Source organism: Camarhynchus parvulus, chromosome 2 (genome assembly GCF_901933205.1).
Source record: "Camarhynchus parvulus chromosome 2, STF_HiC, whole genome shotgun sequence".
Taxonomy (NCBI): domain Eukaryota; kingdom Metazoa; phylum Chordata; class Aves; order Passeriformes; family Thraupidae; genus Camarhynchus; species Camarhynchus parvulus.
In genome coordinates this window covers 79832753-79860662 of record NC_044572.1, presented here as the reverse complement: position 1 = coordinate 79860662, position 27910 = coordinate 79832753, and the positions used below count along the sequence as shown (strand labels likewise).

At 38.8% G+C, this 27910-nt stretch overlaps 1 protein-coding gene across 7 annotated transcripts in view; it reads right to left on the bottom strand.

The window, feature by feature from the left end:
• CTNND2 (catenin delta 2) overlaps nt 1–27910 on the bottom strand; it is a 636038-nt gene that overhangs the window by 46599 nt on the left and 561529 nt on the right. For all 7 annotated transcript variants that reach the window (XM_030971656.1, XM_030971657.1, XM_030971655.1 and 4 more), the window contains one exon: nt 25676–25826. In XM_030971656.1, coding sequence (XP_030827516.1) covers nt 25676–25826 — 151 coding nt within the window. The remainder of the gene's footprint in view (nt 1–25675; nt 25827–27910) is intronic.

Below are 27910 nucleotides of genomic sequence, written 5' to 3'. Positions count from 1 at the left end.
GATTTTACTCCTTTCTCAATGGCACTCCATATTCTGATTGTCTCTCACACAGCGAGATTACAGATATTCACACTTTATACCACTTTATATTGTAAAAACTACAGACTGAAGAATTCCCAGGGCTCTTTGGCTGACCATAGCCTACTGATTCATGTTCTAACATATGCTTTAAAGGCTAGATGCATGTCTGTACTTTGCATGCAGAAGCACTTCAGCTGGCTCTGTCAGAGGTAATGCCAAAGGTAGAGCACTGCATTGAGACCCTGCTGAACAGCTCTGCCTCTTCCATCTTTGCTGCTGTCCTTTTGGCAGTTTTCATGGGATGCAAGCTGCCTGCCATGTGGATTTCTGGAGAAACCAGATGTCCTTCCGGGGCGTATATATATCTGCAGCAAAACAGTCAGAAGACTAATCCTGAAATGGATTTATGTGTACCATGGCCAAATGGATTTTCTGTTTTGTAACAACACCTCTCACCCAGCACAGTGGATGGCTTCTGCTCTGAATGTTCAGCCATGTATCAGTAATCCTCCCTCTCTCATGCTGCAGAAGCGAAGCAACCATGAAACGCAACCCAACTCAAGGGTGTGCTCTCTGACTTGCAATCTGGTTTATGAAGATGAATTTGGGAAGAGGTGCAAGCATTAATTTGTTGACTGTCTCACCCATGCTGGGACTATAAAAATGAGCCAGTTCAAGTTCAGCATGACCTGTCTAATTATCTGCTGACCTGGTATGCCAAACAACTGCTGGGTCCACAGAAGGAGAAAAATCTCCACTAATAAGATTCTATTTGTCACCCTCAGCAGTGAAGAAAGCAGCATTTTTTAAGGCAATCAGAGGCATTGCTACTGTTCTGCTGCTTTGGCTGTCTTGGCCAGGAAAAAGAATTTGAGTGGTGGCTTTGCTGTCTCCCTTACAGACTTAGCTTTGGAGGGTTGTCTGAGAACAAAAATGACAACCTCAGGCTTAGTTGTTGTTGGATCCAAGGAATTTATTCTTGCATGTTTGGGTTTTATATCCAGAATGGATGGAGTCCATGTGTGCAATAACTCAAATAATTTCCTTTCTAATTAATTTTGATTGCATTTCCTGCCAGGTATACAAACTAGAAAATGCGTGGAAAGGAGCTGTGAGCCTACCTATTGCTTCAGATAGTGCAAATTTATCCAATTAACCAGCTCCTTTATACACCAACAGAGCTATTTCTTGTTTAGACTGCACTGTCATCTTTCCTTTCATCTTTCCACTAGCCCAAGGTAAAAAAGATTCTGCAAGGGAAGTGATTCCTCAGTTTAATTGCTGCAGGCTAAGTTTTCTGATTACTGGAGCTGGTTTTAGTCCCTTGCTATGCTCTTCCCTGCTCCCTGCAGAGAACAGAGCTTTTGGAAGGCTGAATTTTTAAAAAATATAGTCATTTAATTAATGCTATGATTAATCAGTGATGCTAAAATGCTTTGAAGAGGAAAAGTACTATGTGAGAGTTGAGTGGAATTTTAGTTTTATCTGCATTATTTTCTGAGATAGGATAATATTTTGTTAATAGTCTGATTCAAGGGACTTCAAATTAGGGCATAATGAAGAAATAAAAATGTTATCTATTTTTGGAAAAGTAAGTTTAGGCTTCCTGATCTATAGCCTGATCCAACACCCACTGAAATTAATGAGCCTGTCTACCAACATTAAAAGGTATGAAATCAGATGCAGAAAAAAGTAGCTTTTATTTTCCACTTTGGTTTTTATTTTGTGTCCAAAACAGAGCAAGATTCTGACAGAGGTAGTCAGAGGAAATTGCAACTAGACATTATCCTCCTTTAAGTATCCATGAAGGAATTGCAATTTATTTGCTACTCTTTTCGGCTTCTTTACTTGGGCTAGAATATTGCCTGAAACTCAAGAAGAAATTTTTCCCCGTGGTATGGTCTGAAAGACTGACTGTTTTTGCACGCTTTTATATACAACACCATGGTGAAAACATGAAGATTCTCTTACTTCATATTAAGAGAAATAAAACAGAACCTCATGATCTACTCTGTTATTAAAGGTTAAATAAAAAGCAAAAATGTAATACATGTAAATGTATTAGCTCAATAAATAAAAATCTTGGTAAAGGGGGAGTGTCTTTTGAGAGCAACTCTTCCAACAGACATCAAAACCACTTCAAGTCATACTGCAATGTTCATCTATTTTGTAATTACTTCAGTGTTCAAATATTTCTTAAGTCATCACCATGAAAAAGCTACATGGAATAGTTAGGATAATTAATCATGATGGTATAACACATCTGAGGGTATGCATGAGCATTTCCCATTGCTTTACTGTGCACCGTAAAATAAAATAATTTATATTTCAGTTACAAAATACAGGTTAGTTTCTAAGGCTCAGTGAAATCACACACTAACTTTACAGATTTCAGCGGCTGGGAGAAGGACATAAGGGAAAAGAACAAGTAAAAAGAGCACCAGAAAAAGTGATGGGTGTTTAAAAATTATTTTTTAAAACTTTAAAGACAATTAATCCACGAATGGGTAAGAATATAATACAGTATTTGATTTTTTTTCCCCTGCACTTTGCAATTGTTAGCAAATACCTTGTGGAAACAGTGTTCACCTGTTGAACTACTAATGTATCACTATAACTAAACCAGACCATCCAAAGGTCTGCTGGGGTAATGAAGCTATAAATACATTTATTAGAAACAGGGCCTCTCACATTACTCATGTAGAAAGTGGACATGTAGTTGGTTCTACAGGTATTTTTTAGAGGTCAATTAATTTTGCAAATATTACTAATGTTCTGACTCAGTTAAATTCCTGTTCCCTACAGTGTTTTACAGCCACTGGAAAAGAGCAAACTATATTGTAGTTCTATATTTTAAATCATCTAAAGCTACTACAATATAAGTACAGTAAGTGAATACAGTAAGTATGTGAGAAGGGATATGTATGATGCAGAGTCAAAGTAGGTTCTGTGTTCTCATAGGAAGGCCAAAAATGCATCCAATAACCTTCCTCAATAAATGAGCAGTATATTATTGTTTTGACTACAACACTACCAGTTCTTACATTTCTCATAAAAAAGTTTCTTAGCTCTTCTAAGGTATATAGCTCATTATTGTGTTTAAAGAAATTGTGTCAAACAAATCCTAGTCCCAACTGATCCATCAGAGAACAGATCTACTGGAGCACAGTTCTGTTTGTGCTTCCTCAGGAGGTGGGAGTCAAACTGTTCATAACGTGACTTGCTTTTGGTTTGTGCTACTGCTGATCCTTTCAAAATAACAGCTCCAGGCATCACCTTCAGGCTAGGAGCTGATCAAGTCTTCTCTCTAGTGGCCCACAAAGAAACCTTGCCTCCAGACACTCATTTGAGGTTGCTCAGTGTCAGTAAATTGTTGCTTTTTTAACCCAAGTCACAGCTGCTCACCTACAACCCAGTAACACGTGGCAGGAGGATTCTCAGGACTCTGTACCTACTCAGTTTTCTTTTCTTACCTCCATGGAGATGCAGTTAGCCAAATGGCAAGAGTCAGAGAGTCCATACGTTAAACTTGTTATGCTGGGATTTATCTCCTTCTTAGAGATAGGCTGGACAGAGGAGAGTCGCTTAAGGCAAAGCCCAAAACCTCCTAGATCCTTCAGGTTCACTCACTTCTGCAATGTTGGCTGACCTCAGTTACTTCCAAAGAGAGGGGGAAAATTGGGCAAATATTGCAAAAGTTTTCTTCCCCCTCCGGATTAACGGAAAAGACAAATTTGGCAGAGAACAGCTGGCTCCCAGGCTTCAGTGCCTTATTTTAAATGATCAGAGTGCTCTGAAAGACTACGGAGGAGTCAGAGTGAAAATTTTACATGTACTCAGCAGCCTTGCTACTTCCCTGAGATGTGGCAGAATATAAACTACACTCTGCATTGCAGGGAAGGGATGGGAGATCAGTCTTGGAGTGCTGGAAAAGATTTGACATAACAACAACAAAAAAACAAGGCTGAAAAAAAAAAGCTCTCAGCTAAACAAAACAGGTAACAGGTCAGATGCAATGCTGACCTCCTAATCACAGGAGATTCAGGAGACAATATTACCAAAGGTAAAATATTTCTTGATAGACTGCTCCTCTGAAAACCTTAAGTCTGCAGAATGTCATGTTCTCTTTGTGAGAGCAACCTTTATTAGTGTCACCTTGAAAAACTTTATACACAAATATATGACTTTGCATAATCTCACACTAATAGAAGCATTTTCCTCTAATTAAAATTAGCACTGATGATTTGCTAAAATAATCCTGAGTTATGAAATCCAAATAATGTATAAAACATATCACTTTAAGAGCACCCTGAGTAGCACACAATCTAAGAGATCCTGTAACTTTTCTCCTGAGAAGAGTGAGTAATGAGACAATTTATTTTTCTCATATTGCACATTAGATCCACCAAACAGCAGGTGAACTCTGAACACCACCATGGCATATTCTTTTGGTACACAGAGCTTATGCTGCAAAATCTGTAAATCTGGACTAGGAGCATTTTCATCTTAAGGTTGCAGAGAACTTCTCAGAAGAAAAGGTTACAGCCTATACCTTGAATAAAATACAAGAACAGCCACAAAACAGCAGGGTCACTCACTGGTGATTAATTAATCGACTAAGCTCCCTATGTTAGAAAGATTAGCCCATCTCTCTTTGTATTCCCCAAAAGACTAAGTGTGTAAAACTGAAATGCAACCACGAATGACTGAGGCCCCTAGCACAGTCATGCTTGATTGTGGACCTTGATGCTTCGAGCAAAAATTAAATAAAAATGTATGCAAACAATTTCCTTATATATTATAGAACAGTCGAGGTTGCCAGGATTCTCTAGAGATAACCTAGTTTAACCCCTCTGTTCAATGTAGGTTCAGCTCAGTGTTCTCTTATACTCAGGTGGAATTTCCTGTATTTCAATTTGTGCTGATGAACTTTTGTCCGGACACAGGGCAAGACTTGTCTGGCTCTGTCCTCTTTAAATGCCCATCAGGCATTTAAACAGCATATAAGATCTCACTGAGCCTCCTCTTTTCTGGGCTCAACAATCCCTGCTCCCTAAGCCTCTCCTCACAGGAGAGATGCTCCAGGCCCATAATTATTTTCAGGGCCCTTTACTGAACTCTCTCCAGTTTGTCTGTGTCTCTCCTGCACTGGTGAGCCCAGAACTGGACTTGGTGCTCCAAGTGTGGCCTCACCAGTGCTGAGCTGAGGGACATGATCTCCCTCACTGACTTGCTGCTAACACTTCTGACAGCCAGGAGGCTGCTGGCCCACTTTGCTGCTGGGGCATGCTGCTGACTCCAGGACTTTTTTAGATTTGTCTTGACAATGAAAATGATGGCAGCCTAGTGGGTACAGCAAACACAGGAGCACACTGTTTAAGCCTGTACCCAACTCTGTCCACTAACACAAAGCCTGTGTAACCTGACCCCTAACCCTTACCCCAGCACCCTTCACTAAACCCTAACCCCAAGCTCTATCACAAAGGCCAAAAACCAAACCCGAAACCCTTTATTTTATCCCTATCCCACATCCTTGTTCTGATGGCAGCCCTAATCTGCTGTCCCTACCCCTAATCCTAGTCCTTACTGTGACTCCACCTCCAATCTACAACCTACAATTGCTTACCAAAAACTCTTCATGGAAGTCCAAACCATGACCCAAAGCCCTTCTGTCACCCTAAAGGCCAATCCCTCTCCCCAAAAGGCAGGCTCAACCTCCAGCCCTAGACCTATGCAGATTCCCAAAGCCTAAGCCCTCCTTCTTCACCCTGGACATTCAGCCCCTCTCTTGACCCTAGCTCTCGGGTGCCAGTGCCCAGGAGGTAGGAGATGGGCAGAGGTCAAGGAGAACAGAATGTTTCTGCTGGATCTCTGGGGGTCCTCATGCCTCAGCCCTTGAATAGGCAGGATCTGGAGGCTGCCATGTGAAGCTCACACAAAGGGTGTGAGCTGGGCCAGCAAGGAAGGGCTGATTTTGTGGCTGTAAGTGGGTTTTGGATGTTAGACCATGCTTGTTAAGCCTTTACACTAACTCTGACCACTAACTCCAAACCTGACTCCTAGCTCCTACCTCTCCCCACCTCATACCCCAATCCCAAACTCTAATCCTTGACCCCAACAGCACAAATGACTTCTGAATCTATAACAAAACCCAAGACCAAGTAAGCCAGTAAAAGTACAAAATAAGCTGACACAAATGTTTGTAATTCCAAAAAAGAAACCAGTTTTTTTGGCATGATCTTGCCCTCATAAAGCTGAGCAGGAGCAATGAGGTAAGGCTTCATTTATCACTGTCTCAAGCAAACATTAGTCTTCACTATGTGAGAAAATTAAAGATTTTACTCCTGCTAGCCCTGCTTTTCCTGCAGCTCAAGCTGGTTCCCAGCTTGATTTAGCAGAAGCACCCAATTAAAATTCCTGCCTATGAATCAAATATGATGCAATGCACTAGCAAGTGGCAGTGGTCTTCCCTTTAACAATTATGCTAAATACTCCATTTAAATGGCACCATTAAGCTAAGTGGACCTTAAATATCATAGTGCTACTCCCAAAAAAATCCACTCAGATAAAATGAAACTTCTGTGAAAAACCATGAGGGAAGGAGAATATTAGAATTGGCATATCAGCTTTTGAGTGACACAGTTAACAGCAATATTGTGCAGCCACACATTCATTTAAACAAGAGCTCCTTATCTAATATAAACAGCAATACAAAGCACATTTGCAGTCATGTTGCATCAAATTTATAGCAGACAAACCATACTGAAAAGATTCTTTAAAGATCATTAATATAAAGCATTCTCTTACCAATTATGAGATATTCTATTGGGTAGCTCTTAGCTCCAGATTTATCCACACACACATCTCCTTATCTTTGAAAAGGTCTGAAATACATCCTTAGTACACATTTATTTCAAACATTAAAAGTAAATATACTGAAGCGCATCTTGGAACCTGGCCCACTTTTGAGCTATGAAATCCTCTTCTGAAAGCAAATAAAGTAGATAAAGCTGTCATTTATGTTCAAGTTCTTTTTATCCTGGAATTACTTCTCCTTTCAGAGACTGAGCCTGAAAATGCTGTCCTTATAATTCACAGAAGTATTTTACTTTATGCAGGTACACATGAAAAAATGCTTTTATTAATATCAAGTAAATTTAAAAATTACGTGTAGAACCAGAATAACTGAGGTTGGAAAGGACATCGGGAATTTTTCTAACCTAACCTCCCTGCCCACAACAAATGCAAAACCATCACAAGACAACTGCAGATCACTAGAAAACTGTTAAAAAAATACACATATTATATCTCATATAGTTGATGTAACACACTAGATGGCACATAATAGCCCCTCTGCTGCTCTCCTGTCAAAAAGATTATTATTCATAATGGAAGAAACATTTAAATACAACGAATGTGTGTCTTCAGGTGTGCACATTTGTTTAGCCTCTTCTCCCAGTACAAATTTTACCCACAATTTTAACTACATAAAGACGACAATGGACTGCATTCTTTTTGATAGGAATATATTCTGGGATATGAAGGCAGCAAGAGTATGCAAGAAGAAAGATTAAGTAATACAGAGGAGAAAATATGTATTTATTGACAGAACAGGGATGGAAGCTAAGATGGAACTGGTGCAGAAAGGATGAAAAAAGTTCACATGGTGCTACTCAGAACAGGTACTAATGAGTCATCATTTAAATACAAGCATTTATCAAAAGAATTTGGTAGAAAACATATGAACTAATTTCTGTAGACAGTCTTCTATCCTGGATATATGTCCATCCTGTGTGACAGTCTGCTGTATGGACAGAAACAAGGGCAGAGGGTTAAAAATGTTTGAGGACTGGTTTAGATTTCAGTTATCTTGATTTTGGAAGATGTAATTCATTAAAGTCAAATGGATAATATTATTACACAGAAGCAGGAGATGATTATCTGCAGAAATACAGAATGAAGAACAATTTACTGAGTAGCAATTCTGGAAGGAAGGGTCAGGAAGCCAGAGAAGATCATAAGATAGGCATGTGTCACAAGATGGGTTGCTGTGGCAAAGACGGCTATTGAGGAGTGTATTAACAACTATTCCTGGCAGAATATACAGATGATATGTTCCTCTGTGCAGAGTTTATGGAGAAATACCTCAACTAGGCTGAATGGTGGACTTCAGGAAACACAGGGACCAACCAGAATAAGTCCAAATGAAAGCAACAGGAGTAGCTAGGAAGACAGGCTGAACTGACTGCCATCTCAGCTTTAACTAGGTATTCAGCTACTCTACCCCTTCAACCAGCAAACAAGGAACAATGCTGTGTTCCTTATGGTAATGTACTGCAGTGGCACCACTCTTACTCAGTGTCTTCATGAACAACATACATGGCAGAGGAGGCTGCTACTGGAGACTGCAGGTCACCAAGAGACAGCAGAAAAAGAAGAGTCCCTGGACATATGGCCCCACTGCAAGTTTAGGATGAGGTCTTCATATAATCTACTTAAAGAACTGGAAGAAAGAAAACTGCAAGTTAGTGTCCAAAATGGGAAGAAAGAACTGGTTCATATGGGAAATTTTACTGTTTATGAATTTATGCTTGCAAGCTGCTCTTACTGGCCTTGAAATAGAGTGATTCACCTTATATGTGAGGTCCATCTCAGTTTCCCATTTTTTATGCATTGAGCTAAGTCCATATTTATAAAGGTCAATTAGGACTGAGAAACAGATTTCTTCAATGAGATAGTCTGGATCCCCAGACTATCCCCTTCCCTTCCAGGAAGGGACTCGTTCTGACAGGTTTTGGGGTCACAGTACATCAGGCGCAGCTTCACTGATTTCAGGAATGTTAATCCATGAGGCCCTGACATTATTGAGAGGCTAAGAAGCATTTTATTTTTCTCTTTGACCAAGAGTGGAAGGTTGTTTTTTGCAGACTTTGAAACAGATTTCTTGCTATAGTCCATCTGGAATATACCCTGTGGTACAAAAATACCACCTCCAGACCCTATGGAGCTGAACACACCACCACAGCTGTTAAATACACCTCTTGCTGTGGCTGCAACAGTGTGTCTGTGGTCTTCCTTCTCATCCTTGAGTGCTGAAGGGCTTATAGGAATGGCTTTAGGAACAGCATTAACATTATTGGGTTGATACTTAGGATTGTTGAACCTGTTCACTCAAGGTATTGTAGCCATTCCACTGTCAAACTTGGGAAGCTGCAATAAGCTGTGTGCTTTTGAAACAGCTTAGTGAGAATTGGTTTGGTGAGAACAGGGAGATTTGATGGTGACTGTGATTTACATTGAACTTCATTTGTCAAGAGATTGTGTTTGGCTTTAGGACTTTCAAACTTGTGCTCAAAGGGCCTTGCAGCACTAGGTAAGGTTTTATTTTAAAGCAGTTGTAAGAAGGACTGAGTGTTTTCTGAATCTGTTAGTTCCTTTAACAGGACCTTTGTCAGGGAAGCTTTTCTGAGGATAAGAAGTGAACTGCACCATGTCCTCTCCAGAGGATCTGAAAATTGCTGGCTTGTTCTGAGGTGGAGGAGGGTCAGGCACAGAGTTAACTTCAGAAAGTGGAGGCTTGTAATGTGCTGGAAGAGACAGGACAGGACTATCAATTCACTGAGGTTGTGTATGCTGTATGTTGAAAGAGTGGAAGGTGGAGCTGTAGCTTGATGGACTGGCTCATAGTGCTTTTTACTGACAGGCCTATCAACTGATTCAGCATCAGTTATTTCCCTCTAGAATAACGGGTGAATCTCAGCTGATTCTGCAAATGAATTGGTTTAGTGGGCTCAAAATGATGGCTGGCAGGAACCTGCACACAGAGCTTGTTTTCAAAACTCCTGCAGTCAAAATATGATATCTGCTTTTCATAACACTATCTTCTTCAGGATCATAATGGCTTGAGACTTTTACTTGAAGTCTCTGTGGTTCAGGGCCCTATAAATATACTCCTTAGATGAAGTACCCTTTTAGCTTGTGAATGAGTGCAATACTTGTTGGATGATAATATGATCTTGCAAAAGGAATGAACTGCTTAACTTCCTGGTATTTGGAAGAAAGGGAAAAAAAGAGCTCCAAGGCAAAAACCTTGATGAAAAATGGCAGATTCAGAATATGAATCTCCAGACCCAGGTCTCTGAATATTTTCCTTACATTTTCTAATTGTACAATTCCTTGAGTACATTTGACCACCATCCTTCTCTTCTCGCTCGTTGCTGTCCGCTCCCTTTCTTTCAGAATCAGGCGAAGCAGAATGCTGAGATATCTTATCTTCCTCCACTCCTTTTCATAATTCAGGGAATATTCTTTCTCTTTGTTCACAGCCTTCAGGTGACTCTGCTCCTGGGTCAGCTGCTGCTATGGCCAGATGGCCAAGTCCTACTCTGGCTCACCCATCCTGCAAGAGCTATGCACACACTGACGGGCCAATACTCAAAAGCACTGCTCTTTCCAGGAAGATTGTGTGTGAACAGCTCACCTTGGATGCTTTCTCCTGGGTTCCCACTGCAATCTAATCCAGGCTGTGCCCCAGGACCAGTTAAAAAGTCCATGCCATCCTAACTTTCAAATTAGTACCGCTGCTTCTGGAAGTATTTCCATCATTTTGTAATAATGATGTGCTTCTTAGAATTTCTTTTAATGGGTGATGTCTAGACATTTTCTGCACACTAATTGTCTCTCACAATGACAAAGCCACCCGTGATTATTCATTCACAGTTACAGAAACCAAGGCAAGATAGGCCAATGTCCAACTCAAGAAACCCCCTAAGACTTAATGTTTTTCTCCTCAGGAATGACTGAAGCAAATGAATTCTTCCAGCTTCAAGATGAGGTTTTTTAGTATTTGCTTTGTAAATAATTTCATTCTCTTTCTTTGTTTCTTTTGGTGGCAACTCTACAGCTAATCTCTAGCCACAGGGCTCTGAAGTGCAGCTTGTTATTAATATTGCCAGACTAATAGTTACTGATCTCTTAAGTTTTAAGTAGATTTTAGAATAAAATGGGGAAGGAAAGAGACAACACTTAATTTTCATGAGAATGTGGGAAGGGTTACAGTGAAGCTAATCTCTGACTCTTAATCGATTTTTGTATTGTTTGAAGATTGAACTAGAGGTGTAGTTCTTTTCTCTCTCTTTTAATAACTTTGCCTCAGCTTTGAAGTTTCTGTAAGCTGAGCACAGCTTATCAGAAAAGTCCTAGTGAATGAAAGATGCTCAAACAGGGCTACAACTGAACGAGATGAATTTCAGTCTCCCTAGGAAGAAGCTGAGCCTTTCAGTATAAGGCATATACATATTCAATCCCAAGGCAGAAGAATGGATTTAAGTACAGTGGATAATGCACAAAAATCCATCCTCAGAACATCCTGTCTCAAAGGCTTTGCTTGTGATGTACTTGGTATTTCAGATTGTTAGTGGCTCACAAGAGAGAAGTAGACATGGCCTTTTCTTTGGGGCTTGATTTAGACATTGTGGTACAGAATTGTACAGCAGAGGATAACACCTTTATCTGCTGAAGATTTAATACCAATGTAGAGAAATTATACATGCCAGTTTGCCAGCCTACCTGATACCATTATATTCCAAAGGACCCTGCTTTTGTCTGTCCAAGGAACACAGCTTCTTTGTTTTGCTATTCTAATTTTCCAGTAAGACATGAAGGAATTCCCAAAACTGGTTGTTTTGTTTTGTTTCATTTTGTTTTGGGAGGGATGGAAGGAGGGAGGGAGGGAAGAGGGGGAGGGTGGGTTTTTAGTAAAGTAACAGTTTACAGTAGTGCAATAACATTAAGGATAGGCTTCATGGTGGCTGGATTCTAACAAAATAAAACATCTTTCAGGCTGTGGGCAGACCTCCAGTATGCAAGTGTGAAAATGAATCATTTTGAGTCTCAGAAGCACTACTGGGGCAAGTCAGTGTTTTTCACATCTCAGGTCAGCTGCTCATCTGAGTCATTTGAGTTTGTTGGGTTTAATGAAATTAGTCAGTAAGAGGAAACAGTAATCCTTTTGCTCCCCCAGTTCATTCTGACAGATTAGTCAGGCAGTGCTGATTCCATGTAGATGTGATGTGCTAATGAGGGGCTGAATAGAGCCCAGAAGCAGGAGGATATTGTGTCACTGACTGGTTCACAGTGAATTACCACGGGTTAGGTTAGGGAACTGTAGTTTCTTAAAGAGGCTAACTCAACCAGCTGAGAACCTATAATTTTCAGAGTGAAAAGAAATTCCACTATTAAAAATGAACTGTATTATATAATATATTTAACATTAATTTGTTTCTATTAAATATACTTAATGGTGTAAATACAGCATTTTCAAAGAATCAAAGTGAATTAACTGGCATCCAACTCTGGTTTTCATAATAAGCTGTTAGTTCCTTAAAACAGTCCATTTAATGCTAATGTTAGGACTGAAAACAGAAATTCAGTTCTTAATTTACCATCAGGCACCTAAGAATTTTACCCAGATGTTATTAACATGGTAAGAATCACTTGTACTTTCACTTTACTCTCTTATTAATTAATTGATTTAAAGTAGACTTTAACATTGTTTGGCATTGTATGGTGATTAGTACCTATGCAGCCTACTCACTCTATCTTAATAATGCTGCTTTGTTACTCTGAGTTGAATCCTGCTTCTCGGAAACTTGATGGAAAAATTCCTTTTAGCTCCCATGAGATGATTAAGCTGACAGCAACAAGATTTTCTTCTAGTTGTTGCAATTGTATGCCATAATACAATGTGTGTTTTACAGGAAGGGAGTAATTTTCTACATGCACGTGTACTCCTTAGCACAGCTTCTCTTCCTCTTTGGTGCAGCTTAAAGGCTGGAATAGAACCTACCTAAATACAAATGAACACACACTACCACATACATATATAGTGTTGCAGTGTGTATATATTACTGTAAATAAAGATTAGGTTAAAGGTACTCTACATCAATTTAATATGCAGATACTTTTGCAGATGATATTCAGAGGTAAATTTCGAGTAAGTTATTTTAAAGGACAGAATAAAAATGCTTTTGTATATAAGAGTGTTCTGATTACATATCTAACAACCATTTTTTCCATGAGTGTAAAATAATTTAAAATTAATGTTATTGCTGCACAATGGAATTATGTATCAAATCAGAATCTATTAGTCTACATGTGGTTAGTTTAATAATAGGCATCACTGCTGAAGACTAGAGAAATTACATTTATTTCCACTGATTTGAAAGTAATCAATTCCAAAGACAAACTTAAATGTTAGGAAAAGGTTTTTCACCCAGGGGGTGGTTGAGCACTGGAATAGGCTCCCCAGGGAAGTGGTCACAGCACCAAGCCTGACAGAGTTCAAGAAGGATTTGGACAATGATCTCAGGCACAGGGTGTGACTCTTGGGGATCATCCTGTTCAGGGCCAGGAGTTGGACTCAAAGATCCTTGCAGGTCTCTTCTAACTTAGGATATTCTATGACATTCCACAGTATTTCCTTTTTAAAATCTACAAGTACGGTGCCTTACTAAAAATGCAACAAATGGAGCTACTATTACAATTCCCTCTGGTAAATAAAGCAAACTTCTGTGTTTAAGCGAATTTAGTTACAATTATCCTATTATGACCCTGATTCCACAATAAAATGGTTATTCCCTGAAGCTTATACACTGTCACACTGAAACTGTGGTTTAAAATTCAGCGAACCTTGTCCTGAAGTAACTTGAGTGTCTGCAATGATGTCACTGAGGTTAAAGACATTTAAATTGCATTTATCCACTTCTAATTTAAGAATTAGAGGCTTTACACTGCTTGAAATAACAAATGTGTCAGTTTACCCTTACTCCATATAGTGTCCTTACTGAGATTTTGACCAGCTAAATAGATGATATGGTAGGCAGAAAACTGGCTGGACAAAAGGGCTTCATTGCCAGTATGAAACCCAGCTGCCAGATGGCTACTTAGAGGTGCCCTGTAGGTGGTGGTACTGGGGGCAAGATTCTTTCACAACTGCATTAACAGCCTGAAGGACAGGACAGAAAAAAAGACTCTGGAGCATGTAATGCTGGGAGGAGTAATCAACACACTGGAGGGCAGGACTGCCATGAAGATGGACAGCTGAACAGCAAACTGAAAGTTCAACAAAGGCAAATGCACTCAAGATTAAATAAGCCCCTGTACCAGCACACAGATGGGTGTCAACTGGTTAGAAAGCAAGTTTTTAAAAAAAACCTCTGAATCCTTGAAGTGCTGGTAGACAAGTTGAGCATGAGTCCAGAATGTGCCCTTGCAGCGCAGAAGGCCAGTGACATCCTGGGCTTTATTACATGGAGTCCAGCCAACCCAACAAAAATATGATTCTTCCTCTCACTCCAATAGTTCTGCATCTATACTACACTTAGAGCACCACATGCAGTTTTTTTCTGCCCAGTTCAAAAAGGCATTGCAAAATACTGGAACAAGTTCAGTGGAAAGACAGCTGGGGACTGGAACACATGGCAGACAAGAATTGCATCATCTGGGCCTTAAAGGAAGGTTATGGAGAGATCTTGCTATTGTTTACTTAATCAAATGGTGTGGAGAAGATGGGGTCAGGATTGTCTTAAAGAGTTCCACAGCCTAAGAAAAAGAAGCAAAAGACATGCTGGAATACAGGAAATTCTAACTGATAAAAGGAAGACTAATTTTGCTATGGTGGTGGTCAAACAACAGAACAGGTTACCCAGGGAGGTTGAGGAATCTCCATCTCATCTTCTGGATAAAGTCCTAAGCAACCTTCTGTTACTGGACCAGCTTGACCTCTGGAGGCCCCTTCCAAGCCAAACAGATCCAGTAATACCAAATTTTGTCTTTACTGCACTTGCAGACTGAAGCCTTCCCTTCAACCTGAAAAAGTTACTTTAAGTGTATTTTCCAAAGTTACCCAGTTAACTTAATTTTCTAGACCTATATGGACTACAGGAAGTAAACTGGCACAATATCATCCAGTGACCAAAGGAATTTCATACTATATGTATCCCAGACTGTTAGCAATTACTTAACAACTGAGACCATAAAGACAAGAAATTTTGAAATTCATTGTTGTTTCCTTCCCTGCACATTTATCAAGGTTTATAAACCATCAGCAAGGTAGGTTTTATTTCTATTTCTTTTTGTAAGGCAGGGCTTGTTAATCTACTGACAATTCTCAAAACTATCTCTCTAAAGGTGTCTCTCTGATTACGTTTGCTTAGAATCTTGATTCTGGAATATTGGAGTGATTGTATCAATTATTTAGTTCATTTTTAAAGAAATAAAGGTCTTCAATTTTAAGTGCTGCCATCATGCTGTTTTCTTTTGTCTTAACCTGGTCTTTCAAACTGCACTACTCATATTACACATCTATACAAAAAGCATGGATTTAAGCATTAATGCATCTTAATAATTTCTTAGGTCAATTCCTGAAATCCAATCTATCATTATAAAATATCATACATTATACAAATATGAAATTGCTAACTCTAGGGGGTAGTCATTGAATCTTTTTCACGTTCACACAACCTCTTGCATAACACAGCCACAAGAAGCAAAAGAAAAATGGAAAACATAGTAACACTGAAGATTGTATCACTAATACCAGATTTCAAGTAATTTTATAGAGATGCCATGGAGAGATCAATGGGGCTTTGAAGCTGATTCTGAAGGTTCTCTAGGCTTTCCTTGGGAGCAAAACTGCATTTCTTTACTTTTGTTTAATTGAGCCCATCAAGATATTAAGTACAAGAATCACAGTCTTACCTTATGGAATTATGATAATAAGCCCCTCAGCAAATTGATTATTCCCTCACTTATCTCACATGATGAGAATTTGTTACCCTTTTAATATTTTGTAACTGTGTATTACAAAACTGCGGCTGTTCAATCCCACCAGTTACAAGCATGAAACAGCAGATTTTGATTTTGTAAAATACTGCTTGTTAAGTAGGGGTGGAAATGGATTTTTCTAAGACTTATTTAACCAATAAAAAAAATAAGAGCCCATAAATGAGCAAAAACCTAAGATACAGTGACAGTGCTACCAGCCAGTCCCAGCCAGTGCCTTTTGAGAGGTACTACATGTGCATAAAGGTGCAATATTCATAGGAAACACAAGCATTCATTTGCAAAGGCTGCAGCAAAAGACCATTATTCTGCTTTCTGTAATTAGGAGGATATTTGAAGTTTTACTAGTGTTATCTGAAACAAGGGCCTTTAACTCTAAAACCCATAATAAATGATGGAAACAACCAGGGTATGACCGTTATTACAAGTGAAAAAATCCTACATCAAAGTACTTAATGAGGACAAATTAAACTGTCAGGAAAGAGAAGCCTCTGAAGATGGCATGCAGAAGCCAACAAGTATTGTGACTGACTGCCTTTTTTATATCCATCAAAGACTAAACCAACACATGTTCACAGGTATTTTGGCACAGAGTGCACATAACCCAAGAAAGAACTACTATCGCCTTCTGCCCACACTGGGCAAGTGCTACGAACCAGAATATTGTGTAAGCACCTAATGGTCAGGAATAGAAAGAATAAGTAAATTCAAATTAACTGCACTGAGATTTAATTAAAATGACAGTTGTAAGAACCCAGACATTCACAATCTTTCCTAATCCTGCATTCTTTGAACACCAACTCTCTGGTATCTACTACCTTTGCTGTAGTTCTCGTTTCAATCAAGGACAGAGTTAATTTTCTGAGTAGCTGTGATGGGGTAGAGTCTGGAGCTGTGTGGATGTAGCTAAGATATGGTGCAGCTAGACACTATCACTGTCTCAGGCTTGAGGGAAAAAGAAAGCATGGACATGGACAGTCTGTCCACTGTTTTGTTCACAGTCCTGGTTGGAGAGCAATTTTTGCCAGTGAAACAGCCTCTTTTTGCATCAATTTTGTATCTTTTTGTTATCAACTTTGTTGCTGTTCCTGTTACTGTCTGTCTTCTTATCTCACTGTGGTTTCCAGTAAATTGTTCTTATCTCAGCTTGGTATGTCTGCCTTTTGTCTCTCACTGGAGGGGATGGGGACAGGGAAGCAGCTTGTGGTTTTTCACTTTAGTGGGAGCACTAAATTAAGGAATACCATTTCTAAACCCTGACAGTTACATTTTTATCCAGTGACAAAGAGACTTTCTATGGTGCATTTTTTAATCTAATTGATGATGACAAACATAGGGGTTGCATATTTGCAGGTATTTATTTGTGTGTTAGCCTACAATTAGTCCTCTTGTGCAAGGACATAGCTTAGGTCCCTGCAATCAGAATTTTCTACCAGTATCACCTTTGTGAATGGTGTTTGGGTTTTGTCCTTAACATTTTTCCTTTTCAAGCACTCTAAAATACGAAGAAAACAACTTTGGGGACACTAAAATAGAAGTGGAAGTATCTCTCAAAAGCCACACGAGGTGAGAGGGACATTGTGTGCTGCCCAGTTCACCTGTCAACATCTAACTTGGGAACTAGGATTGAATGAGATTTTGCAGGAAACAACTGCACTAATTTAGAGAGTGCATGGATGTAGATGCACAGAGAAAATTACTGTTAATATGATTGAAAGCCATCTATAGATAGTTTAAATTTAATCAATACACATTCATCCTTCCTTTTCTTACTGGTTTAAATTTTTTCCATTTCTCAGATCCACCTTCAACATCTTCTGAAACTACAGTGGCCCAGACCCATTCTCAGGGTCTTCACACCTGAGAAGAAAACCACATTCCTTTTCAAATGCTAATTCACCTGCCATGTTCTACTGTCTTGCACTGACATGTCATGAATGGGAATTTGAGTTTCTTCAAAGAAAAGTGCTTTTAGTAAAAAATGCCATATATGTCACTTCTATAATTTAAAAGTCATTTAAGGTGGTATGTATCTCAGGGGAAAACACTATTTTGAATCTTACAGAAAATAAAACCAGCTCGCTGTTTCATCAGTTGAAGTTCATACAGAATAGGCTGGAAACATGTTGTGATACACTTATCTGTTACTGTAAGGCTGTCACAAAACTTGGATTTTCAGAGCTGTTTTTCTATTCTCATGGATTTAAAAGTGCTTTTAAAATTACTTTGGCAGTTTCTGAAATTTGCATTTCTACCTTTGTATATTTCATGTGACTAAATTATATGCACTTTTTAGATCAGAACTCCAAAAGGTAAGTGGCACTTCTCAGCATGAACATACAGAGAAACAGAGATGAAAATTAATATTAAATTGTTTGAAATGTCAATCTTCTGAGTGAGAAAAGCCGATGCAGTTACAGTTTAATTGCTTGCTACTCTGTGCAGGAGAACAGAAATGAACAGAAATTGTTTATTTCAAACAAAATGTAAGGTGCAGGTCAGGGCACTTTATGATGTGTGAAATACACATCAGTGAAATGAAAAGGCACATCCCTCAGCTGTTTTTGGAGGTGGTGGTGTTTTTGGCAGTCACAATTAATCTAGGCTTTCTTGGGCCACCTCTACCAGATTTTTCAACTTTTATGACTTTCATTCAGAATTCAATCTTAAATAATACTGAATGTGAATACAAAATAATAAAACCTATAATAAAGACTTCAACGTTTATAAACCTTAAAGCTCTATATGGCATAATTTAACATTACCATCATCATCTAGAGAAGCTGTCATGGTGCAATACTGAAGATGATTCTCTTGATTACAGCACTTAAAATAGAAATACAGGCATTTTACAGGCATTTCCTCACAGCTTATTCCACTAGAAGGTACAGCTGACCTATGGCTGGGTTGTGGTTACAATTTGTGAAGCATCTTGACCTTACTATGACAGAGGTGAAATGATTCTTTGACTTGGCATTACAAGGAAAAACAGATCTGTGGAAGTAGTATCCCCCATTATCCTAGATTTGAATCTGCATGCAGTTATTTCTGCTGTTTTGGGTGACAATGAAAAATTGTAGAGCTTTTTCACTAATTGCCCTTGCCGAGTCTATTGACCTAATTAAAGGGGAGCAGGACAGTGCTTGGTCTGTATTACAAGAACAACTTCTGATGGGATACGACTTCGCTATCTTCAGTGACACAAAAGTTGGCCACTCAGTCTCTGGCCACTTCTCTAGGTTCTCACACAGGACCCATTAGACTGTAAGAGCAAACATTTTACCTGATAGAGATAAGTGGGATGAACACCTAGAGGTGCCATTTTCTTTCTACTGTTCAGAAGCCCAGCTGACTACTTGAAACACCATTTTTTCCAGATATTTAATGGAAGAGAAAAATCCCTCCAAATCCAGAGAGGTGTACTTAGACAATAGGGAAGTTCAGATGTAGAAGAGTTGATTGAATTCTGAAAGTGCTTGATCTTGAATTTGATACTAAAAAAAAGAAGTCAGTTTTACCAATGTTAGTTTTCCTCCTAAATCTCTTCATGTGAGAGTGTTTAATAAGAAATGACTGAGATTGAAAACCTTTTCTAACCTCTGTAACTACCAGGTCTGCTTGTCACAAATATATTTGAGGAAACATAGAGCAAAAAGCAACATGCAAGTGGCTAAGGCACATGAAAAGTCAACATCTCCTTGATACAAGGCTTTTACACCACAATGGAAAAAGTACTTAACATATAAACATTTATCAGGGTAAATTCTCAGCTAACTCATTTATACAACACTAAAAACCAGGGAGTTCAGATGTTGCTATACAGGTGCTATAAAACATCACCGTTTAATTATTTCTTTACTAACTTAAATAGCATCTTTCTCTTCACTGATGAAGACTAAGGAGCACCAGTTATTAATGCATGAAAACACGTTTAATTTTGTAAATCAACTTCCTCAACTTCTTGATGACAGCCTGTTCTCATTCGGGTATCTGTTTATTGTTTTGCCCAGCTCAACTACCAAACACAAAAATGAAGCGCAATAAAAACTGACACAATTTAAAAATTGCAGGATATACTATGTTTTCACCTTCTTCTGAACAAATGCCTGATTAGTGCTTTCTGGAATCTTCTGCATTGCGAATTTATGTCAATTTAGCATTACAGTGACTAAAATACTTTATACATCAATTAAAAATTCAATAAAAAAATTCACTCTCTCTCACTGTCAGCAGATGTATGTGTGAGAAATTTGGAAATGCTCACATCCAAAAATAAGAGAAAGCTGCATGTAGGCACTCTTAAGGGGGATGAAAGCTGCATATTTGATTTAATCATCTCCCAACACATCCCCACATTCACTATCAATGTACATTACTAGGACTTAGCTGTTGTTCTTGTAACTGCAAAACTGGAAACTCTTTTCACTTGGATTTATTACTAATTCTAAAACAAAATGCAACCATGCTGTAAGATAGGAGGACCCCAGGCAGCTGTTAATGTACCAGAAGAGCCATGCTCTGCTCTGAGAATGCAAATACTTGATTCTGATCCATTTTCAGTCTCACAGCCAAAAAGCAATCTTTCCAAACGTTGATATCACACTTTGAAATAACATATCTGACCTTTCTTTGAGTGCAAAGCTAGGCAAGGTGACCCTGTGAGGTTCCTTCCAACATGAATTATTCTACAAATCTAACAATTGATTAGAGTTGTGAACTCCTGATGCATCACTCAGTCAAACTTTCTCAAGTTTAGCAATGAAACTTTGAAACAAACACCAGGCTCCCAAATGGACTCACACTGCTATGAGATCACAAGACATACACTAACAATTTACACACTTAGATAATTTTCATCACTAAACAACAGTGATATGGTAATACAGGGTAACTTCCATCTTCTCACAATAAGTAATATCTTATTTTTAGACAAAATAAGTCACTTTCTGTGAGTCTCTCAGTCACCTATAAGGGCAACAGTTATCTTATCTTAGACAATTAATTTCTAGACACCTAGCAAAAGTAAGCAGTTTCCAGCACCCATTAGGTAATAATTTAATTGATGTGGTACTGTTGAATTTTGCATGTATAACTGCATTACTGACAAACAGTGAAAAGAGGATAATTCAGTACAGACACACAGTCCCCAACTCAGGAACCATTATTTAAAAATGAGCCCTGTTACAGGCCCTGTTTTGAAACCTAATTCAAAACCCTGTGAAGGCAGAAGAAATCACACCACTAACTTTACTTGTCTGAATCAAGCTTTTACAATGACAGCCGCATCAAGAAAGTTTTAATTATTATAACACTTCAACTTATCCCATCAAACTCCATAGAATCTAGAGCCCTGAACAGACTGGATTCTCTAAACATTTTAAGGGCATAGGTATGCAAGGACTTCTTTTCTACACAGTACAAGAAGTCAACAAAAAATTTTAAGTGGAACTGTCCTCCTTTTTCCCAAGGGATTAAAATACTACCAGTCTCTAAAAAAGAAAAAAAAAATCTTTTATTTAACTGTAGAAGTGCAGACCAAGACACCAAGAGAAAAAATGGTTCTTTTCAATTACTGGTACAATATTCCTCTTAATCAGCATTCTGACCCAGACCGGCATTAGAAACCACTGTCAGGATAAAATGAAAGTGACAGAAAGACTTAAAGCACAAAACTGTGCATTGAAGTTTTATACATTTTACCTCCAGCTCTGCTTTCTCTCCAAAGCTCGTACTCTGTGGACTTACCACTGAACAGTACTAATACAAATTCCAAATTTTCCTTCAAGTGGAAAAATCCTATATTGTACATATTTTGCAGTTCACGAATAGTGACAAATTTCTCATCTGGGGCAGCTAAAAAAATCAGTTTGACTTGTTTGAAAGACCACTTACTGCACTTTAAAATACCACAGTAACTGCCATTTAAAATAAAAGGTAAATGCCATGCATACACAAGAACAAGGAAAACACAAATTTTCAGGATAGTCATCCTTCAAAACTTTCAGACAGGGATAGTCTGAACCTGCTTCTTCAGGTAGAATAACAAGTCACATCATTTTTCAATTAACTGTACAATGCATAATGTTAAAGAGGTCATGGATAGCAGCAGAGAGGAAAATGCTGTCTGTCTTTCAGATAAAAGAAAGATGAAGCTGGCTTGTCTCCCTGGACTGAATGGGGAATCCTGATTTGGAAACCTTCTCACATGCAGAGTGGGTAGAGAAGGGAGGCCACTGCACCAGTGCTGGCTGGGAGACTCCTAAGGACACAAGTGTACAGTGCAGGCTCAGGTAACCCACAGAAAGTTCCCTGCAAGTCCAGAGGACTGTGTGGAAGGTGTTTAAACCAGAAAGCCATTGAAGGTTGCTGGGGCAGACTGCAAGGAAACAATTAATCCTGCAAAGATGTGGTTTACCAGAGAAAGGTTTACTTTCAAGCTTTTCTGCCCCATCCAGCTGATCCAAGTTTCTTCTAATTAGAGAAAAGAAACTACATTGAGTTAGAAATTTCTGATACCATGCCAATAAAATGTGGCTTTAGAGAATGGAAGTTTGTAGGTGCACTCAGTGTAGGGAAGACAGTGGGACAGCTTTGGTGTGAGGTGCTGGCCTGACCGGCACTGCCAGAAGCAAGAGGTCTGCAGGTAATCCTCAAGTTAAAAACTGCATTCCCAGCGGAAAGAGAATGATGTCATATCCTCAAACTAACACCAGTATAGTTCTGAGGAACACAGAACGGTGGGTTTGTTATTCTACTTTCCCTTACTCACCTTTTCTTCGAGAGAAAGGGACAGATGAAGCAGAGGGAAAGAAAATGGGAATGACATAACTGCACAAAGGTCTTCAACATAGCTTTTAGAGGACCTGTGGGATAAAAGTGATTTTCTTCTGCCTAAGTGAACAGTCAAAAGCAAATAAAAGTGATTTTTGTCAACTCAGTGACATCTACTGGGGCTGGGGGAAGAAGCTAATGGAACCATTGAGAAGTTTAGCTAAGACAGAACCTGCTTGAAGGACAGAAAAGAAGCCTTCCAAAATGCTGAGCACAGGAGTAGAAGTGGAAAAATGTGATACCAGAGGAACACAGGGATGCTGGGCAGCCTAGATCACTGAAACCAAGGAAGAACAAAACAGGCAATATCAATAGTGGATCTTTCCCTCAGCTGGAAGAGAGAAAAGGCTGAGAAATCTTTCCCTTGGGTGCTCTCTTGGGAACAACAAAGACTGTGTACTATTTTATGCAAACGAGGGTCTTGAAAGTCAAGTGAAAATGAATGTGGTCTAACCTGTGACCAGGAATGCACCTGGGCAGTGTGTTCAAGAAGAGAAAGCTGGGTGTTGCATTTTCTATTCCAGTACTAAATAGGCCAGATTTACCATGTTTTTGAGTGCAGTTGAATTTTGGGAAGGAGAAGGATGAATATGTCTGCTGTCTCAGCCAAGAGACACATGGCACAATGCAAAAACAATGAAGAAGAAGAAGAAAAGAACAGGTCCTTTTAAAGACATGGAGCATGCCTGAAATGAAACTCAGGAAGAAGACCTCAATATAAATAAAGAAATTGTTGCTATGGGGACGGCTCAGATAAATTATAAGAAAAGCCTCTCACCAGCCTTTAGCAATATAACATCATAGTTGATAGATCTGTGTGAAAAACAAAACAGATTGGTCAATCCAATGAAGTCTAGTATGAAACTTCTGGCCATCAAGAAAAGGGTCTTTTTGTTTGTTTTGTAGCACAGTACAGGTGAGCCTGGATTTTAGCAAGCTTTCTAATATATTTCCCAGGTTCCTCAATACTGATTTATGGGCTGCTTGGCAGCAGCAGAATTAAATATATCATTCTCTGGCACATTTCAGTAAAAAAATGTCAGTTGGGAATGGAACGACAGCACCACTGAAAAGAAAGCTTTATAAAGGCACTAAAAAACCCCCCAACCAACTCAATTCTAGCTATGTAACTTTACTATATATACAGTTAGAAAATTCTCCTTTAGGAAAGATAACCTTTAGGAAAGGTTATTTTATGGGGAAAATTCCAGCTTGTGAGGCAGTGTGTGTCACCACAAGAACCTGATGCACTAACAAAAATCAGAAAGAGGAAAGATAAATAGCATGTTGATTTTGCCTAGGCAGAAGGATGCTTGAGGAACTACCCTGATAAAGCACAAGCTCCTTTTGAGGCTTCCTTTGCATAGCAACAGCTAAGGCATCCTGCAATACATATACAATACACAGAAGTGCAATATCACAAAAATGGATGGACTACAACATGAGTTGAAATCCTTGACCACTGCTGATGTTTAGCATTTCTAAAAATCAGCTCTATGATACGCCCTATTTGCTAAGAAATACTAGAGAACAAGAGCAGTAATGACTGCTATTACTGTTTCTTTGAAGTTCAGTGATGAAAGCCAAAGAAATGAACATACAAAGATCACAGCTGAAATGGCCCAAGACTTATAATTGTAACTCCCCTGTCATATTGGCATGTTTGGACTGTTTTTAAGCTGCAGCAAATTACTATTGCAATTATGAAGTACAATTTCTCAGAATAACCCTACAAATAACATAAAGCAGAGCAGCACTCTACAGCTATTATTAGCTGGCTATGTAAATAAATATATTAGGTTATTATATTCACCAGATTCTTCCCACATTTTTTAAATTTATCTTTGCTTTTATGATGTGTTATTTAAGAATTTCATAAAATACTAAAATGTTGAGGTTGTGCAAATTTACTATCCATAATTTAACCAGTATTTTGAATGGCACACCAGAGTAAAACAGCTCAATTTTAAATGTAAAGTGTTACATTCCTAAATGAAATCTGCAGATCCGGGAACATTAATACAGTAAGACACTCCTCCCAATATGAGAGAAGTGATTGCCTTGTTTTAACAACTTGCAGAGCACTGATGTAAAGAAGCATTAACCCTAAGATAGCACAGGATGCAAATAATAAACATTATGATCATAGAATCTATTTATATAATTCTGTAATTAAAAGCAGAGAAGAAATATGCTGTAATGAGAACAAATCAACAAGTTAGGAAAAATTACCAGAAAATATGCTCTTAATGTACAGAAGTAGAAATAATCTGGTTATGATTGTTGAAATAGTTAAAAATCAAGGCAGTGATTATTTTTCAAAGACAGAACATGAAAATAAAAGCTCAATGACCCACAGTGTTTGTATGAATTTCAGCTAAAAAATCTCACCAAAAGCTTGAACAAAATAAAACCCCCATATGTGTGCTCCTGTATGATCAGAATTTAGGGACAATCACCATTTACAGAAATTATTGTCCTTTTCCTTAACACAATATTTGTTTGTGAAGCAAGAGTGTCCCAGTTCTCTTGCTGGAGCTACTAATCTGCCCAGTAAATTCCTATAACCTTCTTAAAATTTTTATGACTTGTTACTTCACGACTCCAAAGTTACTTGCAATAGGTAATCTGAGGATCAGGAGGGGTGCTCTGCTTAGATCCTTTATCTGGAAGATGCAAGTGCTACTGCCAGCCTAAGAATGAAATGCTAAAGCAGAACAAAGCCATTGCTTTTCTTACAGATATTACAGCCTGAGAGATCAAGAAACATTGCATGATGTTTAATTAATTTAACAATTCCTTGATATATACTAGCAAGCTGTCACATAAAATCTGAATATGACACACTAGAGAAAGAATTAAAGAAATTGTTCTAGAAATGTGAGAATAATTTTCATTGTGCTCATTCTGCTGCGAACTGGGAAAAACCAAAAACATCCCCAAGCCCACAGTATGTATCGATTGTTTGGAAAGAACATACCTATTAACTCTTTATTTCTGACATCTAAGGCCATGTTTCGTAAAGCTGTAGCAACTGCACACACCACCCGGTCATTGTCTATCCGGAGCAGCTCCACCAGGATGGGCAATCCTTTCTCCTTGCGGACGGCAGCGCGGATGTACACTGACCACTGCAAACACATGGGACAGGGAGAGAGAGAGAGGGGGACAAAGTGAGCAATCCACCACAGGCAGTGAGGCACCTGAACTCACAACAGAGTAAGGGCTAACAGAAGCATCTGGATGCAAAACTCAAAGGAATGAAAATAATTGCATTGATGACACCAGGCAACCACTTGATTTGGCAATCAGCACTCAATTTTTTTAATGGTGACAGAGAAATTAAAGATGAATTGACTTCCTTCCCAGCACACCTGGTTACATTTTCACGGTCCAAAGTCTGCAGACAACTTACTTTTCACCAGCATTTTGTATGCAACATGTAATGATGCTTGTTTACTGCTAAACTAACAATATTTATTTTACAAAATATGTATTTGTATTACAAAGCAAGTTCAAGAGGTCTGAGTATTCTTTGTTGTTACCATAATTATTCAGTCTATAAACATGAAAACACTATTATCATTTCTCTTGTGACTGTTAACTTGTTTAGAAGGAAAACTGAGGATATCTACATGCCTGGTTTTGGCAGCTGTAGTGATCCTAACTGGAATACTGTTGTACATTGAAGTGTTAGCCATTCCCTCAAGAGCTGACCTGAAGGCAGTGTGTGCCTGTGCTGTGCCTGGCTTCAGGTATCACGTGGGGCAGGATAAACCCAGTGGCTGATTCTACCAGAGAAGCCTGTAGGCATCTCCCACTTGACAGCTGGTCATGACACCACTGGCACGGCCTTGTCTTTGTATCAAAGCGAGCGGTATGTTCTCATGTAAACATCCTTTTCATTTGACAGCAGAAATGATGAATGGAGTTGTTTACCTCTAAAAAACTCTTCAGGAGCTCTAAAGATTATCATGTCAGTGAACAAGGGATCTGTGCAGTGTGCTGTAATTGATTAGGAAATCCATCCAGAGCTGTACAACTTGGGGTTCCCAGCACATAAAGGGGTGAAAGATCAGCTATATTACTCTGTTTTCCATTCTGCTGCTATCTCCAGCAGTTGCAAAACATATAAACAGGACAGCAGCTGTGACCTTGTGGGTTTAAAGTATATGGGTACTGCCAAAGTTAAGCTGTTTGGACATCTCTGGATGTACAGGTCTCCTCAGCACAGTCCCCTTCAAAACAAGCCATCCACAGGCACACATTCCTTTCACTTCATGATCTCTTCTCTGCAATTTTCATAAAGCTCACATTCTTATTCCTTGTACTGACAGTTGAAAGAAAATGATTGAAGCAGAATGTCTCCTTTCTTTCAGTGCCATGGTATGGATGCTTATCTTGCCATTGTACCTGGAAGGTGAAGACAAGTTCTGGAAGACCTTTGCTTTTGAAATATTTCAATTATTTCAGAAACTAGGATGATAAGTCTTAGGATCTCCTGATCTAGATGGCTCTTCTCTTTTGACAAAGACATCCCACTGTAAAGAATAATTACATTGCAATAGCATTACTCCATAGCCAGGCAGAGTAAAAAAAAAAAACCAAGGTTAGCCCATTCACTGTAAGCAGACCCTGCTTAACCCCTGCATACAGCCTCTACTTACCACAGCTGAAGAGCTCATTTTAAAAGCATCTGTTTGTATCAGATATATGCCCTGAATAGCAAAAACCAGAATATATATTTATGATAAAAACAGTAGATGTGGAGATAGACAAGAACTCCAGTGCTGCAATCTCCGTAGTGCAAATTCATTCCAGGTGATATGATTCAGGGGAAATTGGGAAAAAAAAGGAACACAAACCAGAATTTCACACCTTTAAGAGCATTTTTTAATTAATTCTCCTCTGTAGTAACTATGCATAAAAAAAGCCAGTTGGCTGGACTTTGCTGAAGATGAGAGTGCTAACAGTTATGATAAGCTATCTTGTCAGCTACATTGAGCAAGGGGTTCTCAGCATACCTGAGCATAGAAATGTGTCTAAAACATAAATGTGCTGACATTCAGTACTGCAAAGCAAACAGCTTAGGGTAGATAAGTGATAGCAGGACTCTTTGTTGATTTTATTCCATGCTCTCTCCTCCAGTCTCTTCTCTAGAATCAGTGTATAGCATGATCATCAGTTAAAAAAATAAAGCAGATCTTAAGGGTCA